This window comes from Rhodnius prolixus, unplaced genomic scaffold (assembly GCF_049639745.1).
Source record: "Rhodnius prolixus isolate KJV_2025 unplaced genomic scaffold, Rpr scaffold_13, whole genome shotgun sequence".
In the NCBI taxonomy this organism is placed as follows: domain Eukaryota; kingdom Metazoa; phylum Arthropoda; class Insecta; order Hemiptera; family Reduviidae; genus Rhodnius; species Rhodnius prolixus.
Window position 1 is genome coordinate 10,851,705 of NW_027411583.1, and position 14,899 is coordinate 10,866,603.

General features: G+C 30.7%; 1 protein-coding gene and 1 long non-coding RNA gene across 7 annotated transcripts in view; one reads left to right on the forward strand and one right to left on the reverse strand.

The window, feature by feature from the left end:
• Nucleotides 1-14,899, reverse strand: part of LOC141448119 (F-box/LRR-repeat protein 2) — a 15,071-nt gene continuing 172 nt past the window's right edge. Inside the window, exons 1-12 of one of the 6 annotated variants that reach the window (XM_074116228.1) lie at nucleotides 14,709-14,847; nucleotides 11,830-13,158; nucleotides 10,045-10,077; nucleotides 9,795-9,862; nucleotides 8,450-8,579; nucleotides 8,207-8,370; nucleotides 7,452-7,609; nucleotides 6,922-7,061; nucleotides 5,991-6,182; nucleotides 5,446-5,547; nucleotides 4,672-4,884; nucleotides 1-1,926 (exon numbers count right to left, since the gene is read on the reverse strand). In XM_074116228.1, the coding sequence (XP_073972329.1) occupies nucleotides 1,819-1,926; nucleotides 4,672-4,884; nucleotides 5,446-5,547; nucleotides 5,991-6,182; nucleotides 6,922-7,061; nucleotides 7,452-7,609; nucleotides 8,207-8,370; nucleotides 8,450-8,579; nucleotides 9,795-9,862; nucleotides 10,045-10,077; nucleotides 11,830-11,853 (1,332 nt within the window). In that variant the 5' untranslated portion in view covers nucleotides 11,854-13,158; nucleotides 14,709-14,847 and the 3' untranslated portion in view covers nucleotides 1-1,818. Of the gene's footprint in view, nucleotides 1,927-4,671; nucleotides 4,885-5,445; nucleotides 5,548-5,990; nucleotides 6,183-6,921; nucleotides 7,062-7,451; nucleotides 7,610-8,206; nucleotides 8,371-8,449; nucleotides 8,580-9,794; nucleotides 9,863-10,044; nucleotides 10,078-11,829; nucleotides 13,159-13,902; nucleotides 13,918-14,708; nucleotides 14,851-14,899 lie in introns of those variants that run through there. The other 5 variants (XM_074116229.1, XM_074116230.1, XM_074116227.1 and 2 more) reach the window with 5 other exon arrangements.
• Nucleotides 1,775-10,406, forward strand: LOC141448137 (uncharacterized). The gene is made up of 3 exons (XR_012454892.1): nucleotides 1,775-1,916; nucleotides 7,461-7,602; nucleotides 8,404-10,406. It is a non-coding gene; the product is annotated as an uncharacterized lncRNA (long non-coding RNA).

Genomic DNA, 14,899 nt, shown 5'->3' on the forward strand with positions numbered 1-14,899 from the left:
TTCTTCCTTTTTTGAGTATTTTTATATACAAAGTTAAGATACACTTTCAAGTTTTTTAAATCTTCGTTTTCAAGGTTAAGCTGTGTGTCCAAAAAGTAATAATACTAATAATAGCACTTTCTCATCTAGTAGGAGAAAGTAAAAAGAACAGGAAACTAAAACATTTTATAAAATTATTTATTAATTTTATTTATAATTATAATTACTTTTTCTTTTCTTTTTTAAATAATTCGCACACGTAGAAATTAAATAATTGCCCAGATATACTCTCTATGCATGAATTGAAATATCATAGCAAATAATTTTACGAAGACAAATTTAAAAATAAAAAATACTTGAAGTAATTCGTAAAATACTCTTAAGAGATTAGAAAAGAAAAATTATATTTAAAAAAAGGCATTCAGTTTTTTATTATTTGTTTTTTAAATTTTTAATATATCACAATATTAGCCATTAGTTTTCTTTATTAGTTTTTGACTTTGCCATTAAATATATATTTATTATGATATAAATATATATTTATATTATATATTTACATTCTTACTAACTCCAATGAGCCTCTAATTTACAAATTATTTTATTTTCTAAAATAAAAAATTAGCTTTTAAAAATTATTAATATTTCTTTTAATACATTAATTGATTTTGCTTTAAATAAAAAAAATTTTAAGAGTGAATTTTTAGTTAAAATTTATTTTTTTTATTTTTTTTCCCTTGAGGACAACCATGGTTTTTATATTTTTGTAAGAAATAACTTTCTTTTTCTTAAAACAAAAGCAAGCAAACAATCTGTCGTGAAAAGTTGCAAGACTTTTCTCTGATTATATAAGTCTCGGAAAGTTTTTTTTCTCAAGACAATTTTTTTTTGTCTTCAATGTAGAGATCTTTAGATTATAAATAAAACAACTTTCAGACGGAAGCTTGGCGGCATTCCTAGATTCTATCAAATCACAATTTTTCATGAAAAAAAAAATAATAATGGTTTAAAAGATCAAACAGATGTTTTTACAAATGCTAAAAAACAGCTCACACTTTTGGAAAATGAGAAAATTCTTCGAACGTAATTATAATCGCAACAAATTGAATTCTCACTAAATAAAAAGTGGTAACATCGTACAATTCAGTTACATGGCACTTTAGAGGAAAGCAAGTAAGCCCTCACATAAACTGCCCTTAAATTATTTTTTTTTTGTTGGAAAAACGTTTTAACCCTTTATTTGACTAGTTAACCATCTTAAGTTATAAGAAATCGTACTGTTGAGAAAAGATACAAACGTGATAATTAGTTCTTTTCTAAAGTGATACGGTAAGTTGAATAATTTAACTTTTGTGATTGTTTAAAAGTATAGTAAATCTTTCTTACTAACGACTTAATAGTCGAAACAAATTAAGATCAAGAATCAATATTCGACCTCTTTTTCAATCTTTCTAAAACGTTTTATTTCTAGTTTCAAATTCAATTTCAATCAGTTATAAGAGAAAGTAAAATTTAAACAAATGTACAAATAGTGATTAAATTCAAATTATCTTGCATCAAAAAATTTGAGGAATCAAAGTAAACATTAAAAATAAAATGAAACTGTAATTAAAAACTATAATTGCCCTCAATAAAAAATAAAAAAGAACAAATATACTACATTTACAAAGTTGGTGTGTAGTCAAAAGTAGCAGCTAATTTTATTGTACATTTCTTATAATGTACTTCTGATTATTTCATTTTTTTTACATACATAGGCTTGTGGCAGAATGAGAAAATTGAGGAAAAAAGAAATTAAAATTAATTAAAAAACAAAAAAAAAACATTCCAAATTATTCCTTTTTAAAGAATGGCGCAGCATCGACAATATCGTTGCCTTGTACCACCTGTTGACGGAGGAGGTGTGACTGGTGCAAAGTACGCATGCACTCGTATATTTGGTAAGTGATTCTGTAATAAAAAATTTGAAATAACTGGTAAATAAATCATAAAAAGTTATAAATATACTATAACTCACGGTCAATAGGCTTTGAAAGCTTTTGCCTGGGCTAGGTGAATAGGTTCTTGCCTTGAATAGGCAAAATAAAAGAAATAATCTGTTAAGTGATAATTTAAAACTAAAAAAGATAAATTTTTTTTTGGTTGAAACAATTAAGTTTGATCACATCTTATAGTTTGTTGGTTAGTATGCACACATACCATTTTCTGTAAATGGAAATTTGATTATTCTGTAGTATTTTAGCGTAACAGAGGATGTTTCAGTCTAAAATACTCCATATATTCAGTACAGCACTATAATGAGAATATGGGGATCCTGACATATGAGCAAGAAAAAGCGAATGTTCAGCTCTGATTGATCTTTCCAGTTATGAAACATAAGATTCTAAACAGTATTGATATTCAAGGACTCAATTCACAGGGGATCCTAACGTTTCCGTGGTAATCCTACTTTAAGAAATTTATTTGATGCATGAACAACATTATTTATTATTATTCCTCTATACTATAGGGGCATAATAATAATCTTGTTCAACCTGTGGTCCGCAAGAACTAAAATATGGTCCGTGAAACACTTAACATCAGTGTTCCCTCTAAGCTGTGCGCGTGTGCGTGCGCACATAAATTTTAAACAGCGCACATGAAAAATATTTGATTAAAACGAAACAAAGAAACCGGTTGCAGGAACATATGGATATGCTGACGAGAGTCCATGAACAGACAAGACAGAAGACCAACCGTACAATGTAAAAAATATTACTTTGTAAACTAGCCCTGAAGATGACCTAGTCCCTAGGTCGAAAGCTCGGCAGAATAAATGTATCACGACTGAAATAGCAATTATTTTTTTCATCCTATTTAAATTTTGTTATTTTCCATTTGAATAGAAAAGGGAAACCACAGTTAAATTCAGCTAAATTCTGTCTTCACGATCTAAAGATAAAACAAAATTTGTTTATTTTGGAAAAAACTGCACACACCTAAAAAAGTATGCTACACAGGTCACAAAAAATTAGAGGGAACACTGCTTAACATTTTTAAAATAATAATATATTTATTTGACGTGCGGCGACCGCACGGTGAGTGGGACGTAGAGCGCCTAAAAACAAATCCAGGAGTCATCTAAAAGCAAGTGATGATGTGCGTGTAGCTTTGAGCAATCTCAATCCCAGGATTACCCCATCTTGTTAAGAAAATGCAAGCTCAAATAGTAGCACATTAATATAACTGAAAATATAATCACAATGTTGAAAGTTTATTTTTAAAATCTAAACGTAGTTTTATTGTGATATTGAACCTTGTGGTCCTTCTCTAATCATTTTCTTCCATTCATTCTAATTCGGCTATAGCTTTTAAATACATTCATATTTCATTGTTAGCTCTGCTGTGCTTAAGGGTACGTTTACAACGGAACTGTGAATATAGATGACAGCAGAGATGATAACTGATAGAGTAAAATATAATCGCTGATTAGTGTGCACAACGGAGCTGTGATACATGCAACATGTCGAGTAGTGAAGAAGAGTTTTTATGTTCACCAGCAACGAAATGGTATATTTTAAAGAAAAAAAGATGTAGAAAATATCATGTACATACCATAAATAAAAAAACGAAGTACTTTGGGCGAATTTCACTATTTATATAAGGAACTTAGAAATTATCCGGATTGTTTTTTTGAATATGTGAGGATGGGTCCAACCACATTTGACTATATTTTAGAAAAAATAAGGTCAAAATTAAGAAAACGTAGGAAAAATTGTCATGGAAATCCTATAACTATAGAAGAAAAACTAGTGATAACTCTGAGGTAAGGTTATATTGAGGAAAAACAAATAAATACACATAAAAATAAATGTAAGCACGATTTAAAAAACAAAATATTGTTTAAAAGTAAATAATAACCAAAAATAATGAGTAAAGACAGCACTAATTAATTTTTCTACCTCCATTTTGAAGCTCCGATACTGGAGTTCAGCTAGCAGAAAAATGAAAAATTCAATTCTATCATCTATGCTCGTTTATACCAGCGAGTATGAGTCACTAGTCGAAGCTTCGTTGTGCACGCTCACATAAGAATGTACTAGGTTATTCTATAAGCGCTGATGCATCACTGCTATCATCTCCGCTATCATCTATGCTCACAGCTCCGTTGTGAACGTACCCTAAGTCGATAGCAGAGCTAGCAATGAAATATGAATGTATTTAAAAGCTATAGCCGAATTAGAATGAATGGAAGAAAATGATTAGAGAAGGATAACGTGATTTTAATTTCGGTTAAGCAATAAGGATGGCAGGAATATAGAGTACTGATCCATCCATTAGCTGTAGTTTATGTAAATAGTTGTATATAGTAGAGGGATGAATGTGCGAAGCGAATGTATTTATAAGTAAGAATAGAGAGTGAGTGATATTCTAGTGATAAGCACCTAGACGATGCTGGCTGTATGGCGAAAGCCAATGCCAAAAAAAAGGCAAAAAAACCTTGTGGTCCCTGCTAACAACAAAAATATTAAAATGGTCCCTAGGCATAAAAAGGTTGGGAACCACTGCTCTATAAGAAATGATTCTTCACAATAAACTCTTATCCTGACATACAATATTAATTGATCAAAACATCAATTATGGAATTATCAAGTCTCTTAGGATCTCTTCCTATTCTACGAATCTAATTTTAAAAAAAACAAAAACTACACTTGCCCTGAGACGGCGGATGCCCGTTCTTGTGACTAGCTGGCAATCATACAATTCAACCCTTTGTAAATTATGGCAGGTAACTAGGTGTTCTAATGAGGCATCAGTAATTAATGGACAATTGTCCAGTTCTAGGACAGTCAAATGTTCCGCAGCACATGGTGATGTACCAAGATGGCGGATTCCGTCATCTGTGATTAGTTCACAATGTGAAAGTGACTGGAAAAAGAGAAATTACAAATTTAGTATATAAATAACATATTTCAAAAAGTGAAAATAAATTAAAAAAGTTATGGTGAGAAAAACACTCAACAATCTCAGAAATTACTACAATTTTAAAATTACAAATTTTCTAAAACTAAACAAAATGTAGACACTACAATTACAGGGAGGTTTCTAAGAATTATGATTGGCTCAAAAATCGGATGTATCAAATAAGCTCTATCTAAGGATGGGTACAGGCGAGCACCCTAGCAGTAGGACGTTTCTTTGAAGAAAAAAACTTTTAGCTAAAAATTACTGCAATATTTATTAGTTTCTCTAACATATAACCCTGCCCCGAACTACATGAGGGAAGTTTTCAACAAAACTGATAGGCCTAATTGCGTGTAATTAGCAACCAAGTTCGAAGAAATCTACATCTCTAATTTCAATAATAAAATGCGAATTTCCCATTGAGTAAAGATTAGATTTCAAAGACATAGCACAGAAGCCACAGTCTAGGAATAGGAATTATTAAAACTATCTTTGAAATCAAATAAAATATAGGGTGTTCCTTACAAGTTTCTCTAGACGTGGGCATCCCATTGCTAGATGTACTAAAGTTTGATCTGTTATGAGGACACATTCTTCCAAATCCATTTTCTCTAGTAGGTGGCAACTCTGAAAACAGAACAAAACAAATTAATAAGTAAATAAAACGTACCTAACCTTTTCCAATTGTGTGAGTTGAACTATAAGAAACTACAAAATTCAATTGGACAACCTCAAATCTATTTTAGACGTTTAGCGATAGGAACGTTAGCTTTTACGTACATTCAGAATCGATGGAATTTTGAACATTTACATGAATCAAACAGTTATAATTAACGTTATCATAAATAAGATATATTTAAAAAGTAACTTCATCATCGGATACTCTTCTTTTATTAGTACATTTATTACTATTATTAAAGAGTTAAAATCATTCTTTAAGAAGTAGTCGAAAAATTAAAAATCTGCTACGTAAAAAACACTCATACAAGTAGCAATTCTAATTAAGAATTTAAAATTAATTAAATCCAAATTTTAAACTTCCTAAAATTAGATATAGTTTAATCACTTACTCTTGCTAACGCCTGAAAGCCGGTGTCAGTAAATTGGGTACATCCGGCTACTTCTAAAGTTGATAAAAGATGACAGTGTTGAGCCAAACTGACTAATGAGGCATCGGTTAAACGTAGACATCCAGAAAGGCAAACATTGTGTAATTTGGGACAGTGGGCCGCTAGCCTGCTAACACCGCAATCTTCGACGTTCTATTCAATATAATGAAACAGATAAATTGTAATTATTAACTATGGTTATTCAAGGGTTGTGGTATTTTGCAGATTTTAGTATTAGTTTATTATTCATTATATATTATTATTATATGCTATAATAAAGTATATTTTAAAAGTATTATTTAGCACTACATGTACCGGGTTTACATTGGCTACTATTTAAGGATTCTAGACGAATCTTTCTCTCAAAGAAGTCTCTTTACAGACCGTTGTCTAATTAAAAAAACAAGTCTGTTGAGAAGAACAACGAAGTGAGTGCACAATAGACCAACAAGATAGACAAGGCATAGTATCGTTACACTTAAGACTTCAGCATTTCGGTGTTGAAGAAAAAAACCATAAAGTGACAAAAAACAGAACCACAAGGCTTCAAGTTCTTCAAGTGTCACATCTAAACATTTTTACCATTGAAAAAAAAGTAAAGTAATTGCCTATTTTTTCAGGCGGGCCTGAACCCAACCAACTGCCTGTAATTAGGTGTCGTGGACGGACATACTTTACTGTAAATTTCTTTTATTAACCTTTAAATAAAATCCAGCTTTACAGGTTTCGCCTCTGAACCGCCCGGCTACCGTGGCGCCTATTTTTTACCATTGTAAACAAGTCTTACTTTCCATTAGAATAAGGAGATATAGTTCTACAACTACTCATTTTACTACTTAAATAGAACAAGAAATGCTTTAAAAAAAAAAAAAAAAAAAAAAAAAATACATACTACACAACTATGAAGGTTGACCACTTCCAACCTATTACAAAATTGAGCGAGACAAGTAACCGCCTTGTCAGTAATATGAAGACATCCTTTGGAAATGAATGAAGTCAACTTAGGACAGCCTCTAGCAAGCGCTTCAACACCTGTAATCAAATGTAAATTATTCTTTTGATGAATGAGAAAAACTAATGATAGGCTGCTCCTGGAATTTGATTCTGCAAAGGGGACCCAATGTATTCTCTGAGCTAAAACTTTCCTTTGGTTAAGCATAAAATTGTTAAGAAGACCGCCTGAATTTGCCCAGCTCATTTTGTGTTGTTGATCAGATTTTAGAGCTTTGTCCATCATGCAGGTACGTCTAGGTAAAAACGCCCTACTCATGCAAGGATAACGTAAAGATGTGTGGCTAATGAGTTGATTATCACCCAGAAAGAAAAACAGATTTTTTTTTTTTTGTTTTCCCAGTCTGTGTTGAAATTTCAACCATTTCCATAGTTTATAATGTAAAAATATGGATTGAAAATAATACCAACCATTTTCAGTGACGTTTTCACACCAAGAGATATTTATGTGAGCAAGATTGTGCGAACCATCTGCTAAAGATTTAAGTGAAAGATCTGTTATGGCACAACAAGAGCCTAAATCCAGCCAACTCAATTTTCTACAGTATCTGCTAAGTGCCTGGCAAGTACTAAAAGAAAAAAAATAACATTTTTATTAAATTTATAAATGATTGAAGAAATAATACTTAAACATATGAAATGTTTCGCTCAAATTTGGCCATTTTATACAGAGTTGTCTAGGCATCTTTGCAGGTATAATTATGTTAACAACACCTTATCTGCAACATCTAATGACATCTCTAACATTGTTCAAGGGTGTAAAGAACTTTTTAAAATTCTTAGGGCCGGGGAATTTCACAAACCTCATGATAAAGGGCAGCAGAATCCCGTCTTGTAATTGTCCATAAGCCCATATAATGAGTTAATAACTCTATATCTGAGACAAGATTACAATTATCTCAGAACTATAAAAGAAAATTTCAAACAAAAGTTTACAGATAATCTACAAAATGCAAAGCATAACGATGATATAAGAAAATTGCACTTTTGAAACACGAATTTGGATTTAGAATCGGCGTTTACAACTAGAGGGCGAAAGCACACATGACGGGAACTACTGATGCAGGCTCATTAAATATTATAAATATAGTTCTCTAAATATGTATCTTATATTCACAATACTAAAACTAGTTAAAATTACAAACACTCTCCTTTTGAATACGTACCTATCAGTAACATTTTTGCAACCATTTAAATTTAGATGTTCGATGTTAGGACATAATTGGGCTAATGTTCTCATCGATCCATCGGCCACAGACTGACATCCTCGTAGGCTCAGCTTTCGCAAAAATCCACCACATCTTCTTGATATATTCTCTATAACTGGCCCCTAGAATTTTTTTTTATTTTTTTTTTTTTTAAGAAATAAGACTAAATTTTGGAAAACCTGCCCTAAATATTGGCCTTACTTCTACATCAGTCTGAAAATCAAAGAGATCAATCCTTTGCCAATTACTACCATCAAGGGCTAGAACGTTCCACGCTTTGGAAACTTGGGCACAGCGACATAATGATACTACATCAAGGTAAGAGAATATCCTGCAAAAATAATAAAATAAAATGAATCATTAGTAGATAAGCCCAAGAAACTAAGAAAAAAAAAAGCATAATGTTAGTCAACTTGTCGACGGTTTATACTGAAGCATTGAAAGCAACTACCAGGCAAAACATTGCTTTTCATTTTACTGCCTTTTAATCCAAAATCAAGTTGAAAAATTAAGGAATTCAATCTGGCGGTCCTGACTGATATCCTTTATTGGATGTAAATTCCTAAAATAGAGCCCACCATTTCTTCCATATTCCGAGAATGATGACAATATTATCTGGTGATCTTGTTTTACTCAGTTAATTTCATTTATTTCAGTTCGTGATTACCAAAGCCCAGAACAAAAAACATAACTCGTAGAAATTAGATCAAAACATTATCATGCGGTGGTTCAATTCTGGTAGTTTCTATTAATTAAATCATACAAACATAGAATCTTTTTCTATCTACATAACTAAAACGTGACTTCGGTTGATATTACTTGCCTATGGACCTGGTTAACTATTTTCGGACCCATATTTAACCTATACTTAAGAGTTCTAAATACCTATTCTTATGAATAATTAAAGAAACCAGATTTAAGCTTCCAAATCATCCAAAATAACACAGATTAGCTCCACGTTTATTTATTTACACTATTTTGAAACCCATCTGGGCGTATGGAATAGAGCTGTGGGGTTCCAACCAAACGCTCCAATCTCCAAAGGATTCAATCGCTACAATCTAAAATACTTCAAACTATCGTAAACGCTCCATTTTATGTCTTAACATTCCTATTGTCACCCACGTTGTTATAAAACACGATACAGAAAACTCCACTTCAGCCTGCAATCTCAGATAGATCCTCTAGCTCAAAATCTTTCTTCTAGAACTATTCCTGACAACTCGACAAGACGTCTTAAAAGACAGTGGCCTCGTGATCTTCTCTCAAGTGAAGAGAGTGACTAACCATATAATGTGTTGGAGTGTTACCATTGGGATAACTTCTCCACACGTTACCTAATAATTTATTACTCTATTGTATCATTGTTACTTATAACGCTAATGCGCTGATTGTCACGCAATAAACGCAAAAAAAAGGTGATAATCAGTTCTTTTAACACCGCAAATGATAAAAAATTAATAAATTATAATTAATAAGGATAATAAATTATTTAAAAAAATCGTGTCACGTCTTAAGATTCCATCATATATTCCTTATTATTTACCTGAGTAACAATTCTTTCGGAAGTTTCTTATTGATGAGCGCATCATCCTCCAGAAATACACGCGTCAACTAAACAAAAGTGAATAAATTAAGATAGAATAAAGATAGAAAAGCAACAGATAATTCAATAATATTAGTCGTTATTATATGATACCAAAAGTTAAATTCATAATAGTTTTAAAGAAAAAACAAAAATAATAAAATAAAAATACTGTCAACAACACAAAAGAAAATTAATTTTGCACACCCACATTTATGTTTCGGTTTTTATCCTTCTTCTTTGCCTGAAATGAACACAATCTTTTGTTAATATTAGTTGTTTCTTTTTTCCTTTTGTTTATTTGTTTTCAAGTTGGAATTAAGTGGAATATAGTGATATTTTATTATTTATTTATTTGTTTTTTAAACATCTGTTCGTAGATATTTTACCAATCATAATAATTGCAGGAAAAAAAAAAAATGAAACAACCAGAAGTTCCCGACTTGAAACTCCTTTTTCCTGTTTACATTAACCTACGTAGTAAATGGTTTAAATTGGGGAAAAAATTATAAAGAAGTTTGTGTAGGCAAATGACAAAAAGGTAAGCATGAAAAGGTCTCTTCTTCAAAGAAATCTCGCCACGTAAAGATCAAAACTTTTGTGTTCTATGCTTCGACTATGGAAATCCTGTGTTCAGAATGGCATCCAGCAACCATCTTTATTAAATAATCAAACGCAAAAAGCAACGCCTTCTACAAATATGTGCACATGTTCACAGGTATAGCCATTCAGTAGTTGTTACGTTGAATTGGATTAACGAATTGAGAAAAACATAGTCCATGTGACTCGTATAGTCCTAGGAATACCAAAGGCTATCATTAAAGACACGATTTCACAAAGAATTAGACTGCAGTAATGCCAAATTAATAAACACCATAGTGAGTTAACAAATAAGAGCCACAATATAATAGCGATCAAATCACGTTTTTTGCCTGTAAAGAAAAAATAGAAAATGCGAGGTGATAGGCGAAATTTCGTGTTGGATGATAAAGGCCTTATATCAAGTGTTGTATCGTGGTTTCCATAGGTATAGAGTTAGGGCCCATAACTCAAGGTAGATTCTGTACTCATGGATAAATTGACAGGATCGTATTAGAAATTAAGGATACGATTGGTAGGAGTTTAAAGACTTCCCCTTTAATAAAGTCAAGAGTTAGGCCATAATTCAAGGTAGATCCTGTAAATTGACTGGATCGTATTAGGAATTAAGGATATGATTGGTAGGCGTTTAAAGACTTCCCCTTAATTAAGTCAGATGAGCTGCAAAATATTGAAGATTGAGACAATATAACAAAAATAGACATCGATCATCTTATTCTAAGTAAGCCATATCAAGCTAGAGAATATACTCTCTAACTAGAACGGTCTACATTTCTTCTTTTATTAATTTCATCCCCTCATTTGAATGCATTTACTATTTTGGTTAATGTAAGAAAACTGCAAATTAAAACCAGCTAACTTTTTTTTTTTAGGCACGCAGTTCACTCCAAGATTAGTTGAGAACATTTATTTAGATTATTTTCAAACATAATTAATTTAAGAGAAATAATAAAATCAAAAAAATTAAAATAATAATAAATTTAATTATTTCCAACTGATTTACAACTTTCAAACAATAACTACGTTGAAAAAAAGAAGTGTAAACAGCGAATGTTCACGTATAAGAAACAATAAATAAATGAATAATTTTAAGTTTTTTTTTGAAACTAAAAGAATTCGTAAGGTCAGTAAAACAAAATTAGATAACATATATTCTATTGTTTTCAAGCAAAAAAATGTTCACAGAAAAAGTTAGCTGTTTACAAGTTTGCTGCCCGAATTGAGAAAAACAAAACCCTATTTAATTTTGTATGTAAATAATATTTACATTTTTTGCCTTGTAAAAGTAAAAATAATATACCCAGAACAATTTTTTATTTATTTATACATTGTATCCACTATATTATAAGTAAAACTTTGTTTTAATAATACAATATTATTAAGTAAAAATACATACGTTTATAAATCTGCTAAACTTCATTTGGGAACAAGAAACAGAGACTGGACGTTCTTATTTATGTATTATTTTTTTTCAAAAGAATGTATAGGTATATATATTTTTTTTATCAACTATATTTCAATCACGTAATTTGTCTACAACATACAGATCAATTTTATTTAAGATTTTCTAAAGCAATCCTAAATACGGAAACAAATGAAAATGAAAGATACGTTTAAGTAGGGTGGTGGAAGATATCTTAATTTTATCAGATTTTTTTTTTTTTTTTTAATTACTCATTACAGAGGAATGATTCAGTTATTTTATAATCTATAATCAGAGGAATTGTTTTGAATGCGTTGCTGCTATTTTTTAAAATATTCAATATAAATGAATTTCAAAATAACATAGATAGTGCTCTTAACTTATCACTAATAATGGATAGTATTTAGTAAATATTTATTTGCGTTTTCATTGATAATGTTACGACTTTCACAACAAAGTTAGTGACGATGTTTACATCAGGTCGACTTTACCCAGTAAATTCATATGTCTTAAAACATATTCCAGAAGAAGTTCTCTTTGGTTGCTAGGGCTTTCTTGAAATAAGAAAAACAATTTGATGTCCTTGTTCCAGGAAATTCTTATTGGGGATACAAAAAAAAAAGGCAGGACCAGCCACTAGAAAAGAAGAGCGGATAGGCACTGCTTTTGAGAACCTTTCTAGAAGTAAATCAGATTAAACACATTTCGGTATGTATCTCAGCGATCTGACCACAAGAGATAGACATTACAACTGCAAAAAAACAGTATTTTGTTGTCGCTAAAGCACGCCCAGAAGGAAGTATGAAGCGGATGATGCTTTCGACGATGGAATGCAGGCGAAAATATTCCGATTGGGTCCTAGAAGTTAGTTGAATATGTTGTATTTGTATATTTGACTCCATAATTACTCTGCTACAAACGGCATCATTTAAATTAATTAAATTAAATCATTTAACTCTATTTGGGGGAATATGGACTAGTCACTTCTTCAGGTCTTGGCGAACATATGCTTGTATCTGCCTACAACATGAACAACGTTTACATTGTTATCTCCATCAGTCATTCAATATACATTGGAATGTGTAATAGAACAATAATAGTTGATTTGTACCAATTCACACATCATTTAAACCGTAATGAATTTGGCTAATAGCCAATCCCTTCACAATGAACACCTCTGGTTATAACACTTAAAAAAAAATATCTGAAACCTGGGTAACTTCGGATGTCAGAGAAAAGAATTGTTCCACACAGAATCTTCCCAGGTACTAGAATTTCTAAGAGACAGGCACAGAATATGTTCTGTAAATGAGAGATCATTATTATACTTAACTGGATGGGGTTTAAGTTGATAGTGCATTATCAATATCAGTAATTTACTGAGGGTTAGTAACGAATCAATTTTCACATTTTCTTGTATTGGCTTTGAACTTTCAGAAATCAATGTCTGTTTCAAAAATTTGCAATATGGCAGGGAACATTGTCAAGCTGCTTCGAAATCATTCAAAATAATCAATACGAAATTATAAGGAAAAGTAAAATAATGATAAGGCCAAGAACACTACGAAACCGATTAAAAATAATTGGGATTCTTTATCATCCCTATTTTCACATATCATTCCCATAGTTTCAATCATGTATGAAATTTTTCATTAAAAAAAAATTATTATGCAAAAGGGAATAGATTAGCTCCGTGGTTGGCGTACACTGGATTCCAACACGGAGACCCGGGTTTGAATCCAGCTGCTGGCTCTTAGATTTTCTTTTCCCAGGAGCTTCTTAAAGCTCACTGCCCGGTGTTGGACAGTGTTGTCAGAAACGAGAGAACACTGCCTAGAGGCCAGCAGTACTCTAAAAAAAGCTCCGGGCGCCTATGTCTTCAAGGTTGACGCTTAAATTGAAAACAAATACATTGTATGTTCATATGAGTAGATGAACATTCTGAATAATAATAAATCTATTTTATTCGATCTTTTTTTTCAAAAATACAGAAAATTTACTTAAGGAAGTATAGCAATATATATGTAGTTTTTAAAACTTGTTTACCTCGTTGTTTTAAACAAGGAAGTTGATTAACTTTTAAAAAGTCATTAATAAATTATTTCGTATTCAGGTAACCTAAACACAAAAATGAATGATACATATAAAATAATGAGGATTTATTAATTAATGAAATAAATTTCTGATTAAATTCTAAAGAATAACAAGACAAAGAAGATGAGGAGTAAACAGACAACCTAGATGTGATTCAGGTAATACTAGCTTAAGCAGTTCTTTATTTAAACGCAACTTTTTTTCTTAAAGATTTTAAATTTTTTCATCACTTTTTCGGCATAAATTTTGAGTGGAGGATTCGTCATCCATATTGAACAGGATTTAAAAAATTAAACTAATACAATAAATTTGCAAATTTGTTTTTTCCCATTTTATGAATGCCCTTGAACTTGTTCGCAAAGCCTAGCAGAAATCCAAGGACAATCAGCCATTGAATTATGTATATATGAAGATATATATATATATATATATTTATGTATAAAAGCTTAAAATTTCTCTCACACTTCGTTTATATAAAATTATTACTGTTTGATTCCTGAAAAATCATTAACGGACTGGGCAAAATAATTATAAAAATAAAAATATCTAGAAGAAATGTAAGTTTAAAATTAGAAGTTATTTTGATTATTAATTATTTTAAACTTAATAATAAAAATTATTTAAAAGAAATAAATAAAGATTAAATAAATGTATTTAAAGCAACAACACATAAACTGTAATGGACTTCAATCAGCTGATGTTTTTAAATAAGTACTGGGTTATGACAAAAATACACTTCATAAATGCAACTTATTTACCTCTATCCGATGTCTCGTATTATGAATCATCGTAGACGTAAATCAAATACGTGAATAGGGAAATATCAAAAAAGTAAATGAGAAGTAAAGAAAAACTAAACAACTGAAATTAAAAAAAAAAAATAACAGAGCACCCTAACTGAAAGGGTATCTTAAAAAAAAAAAATTGCTTTTTTTTTATCTACTTTAAC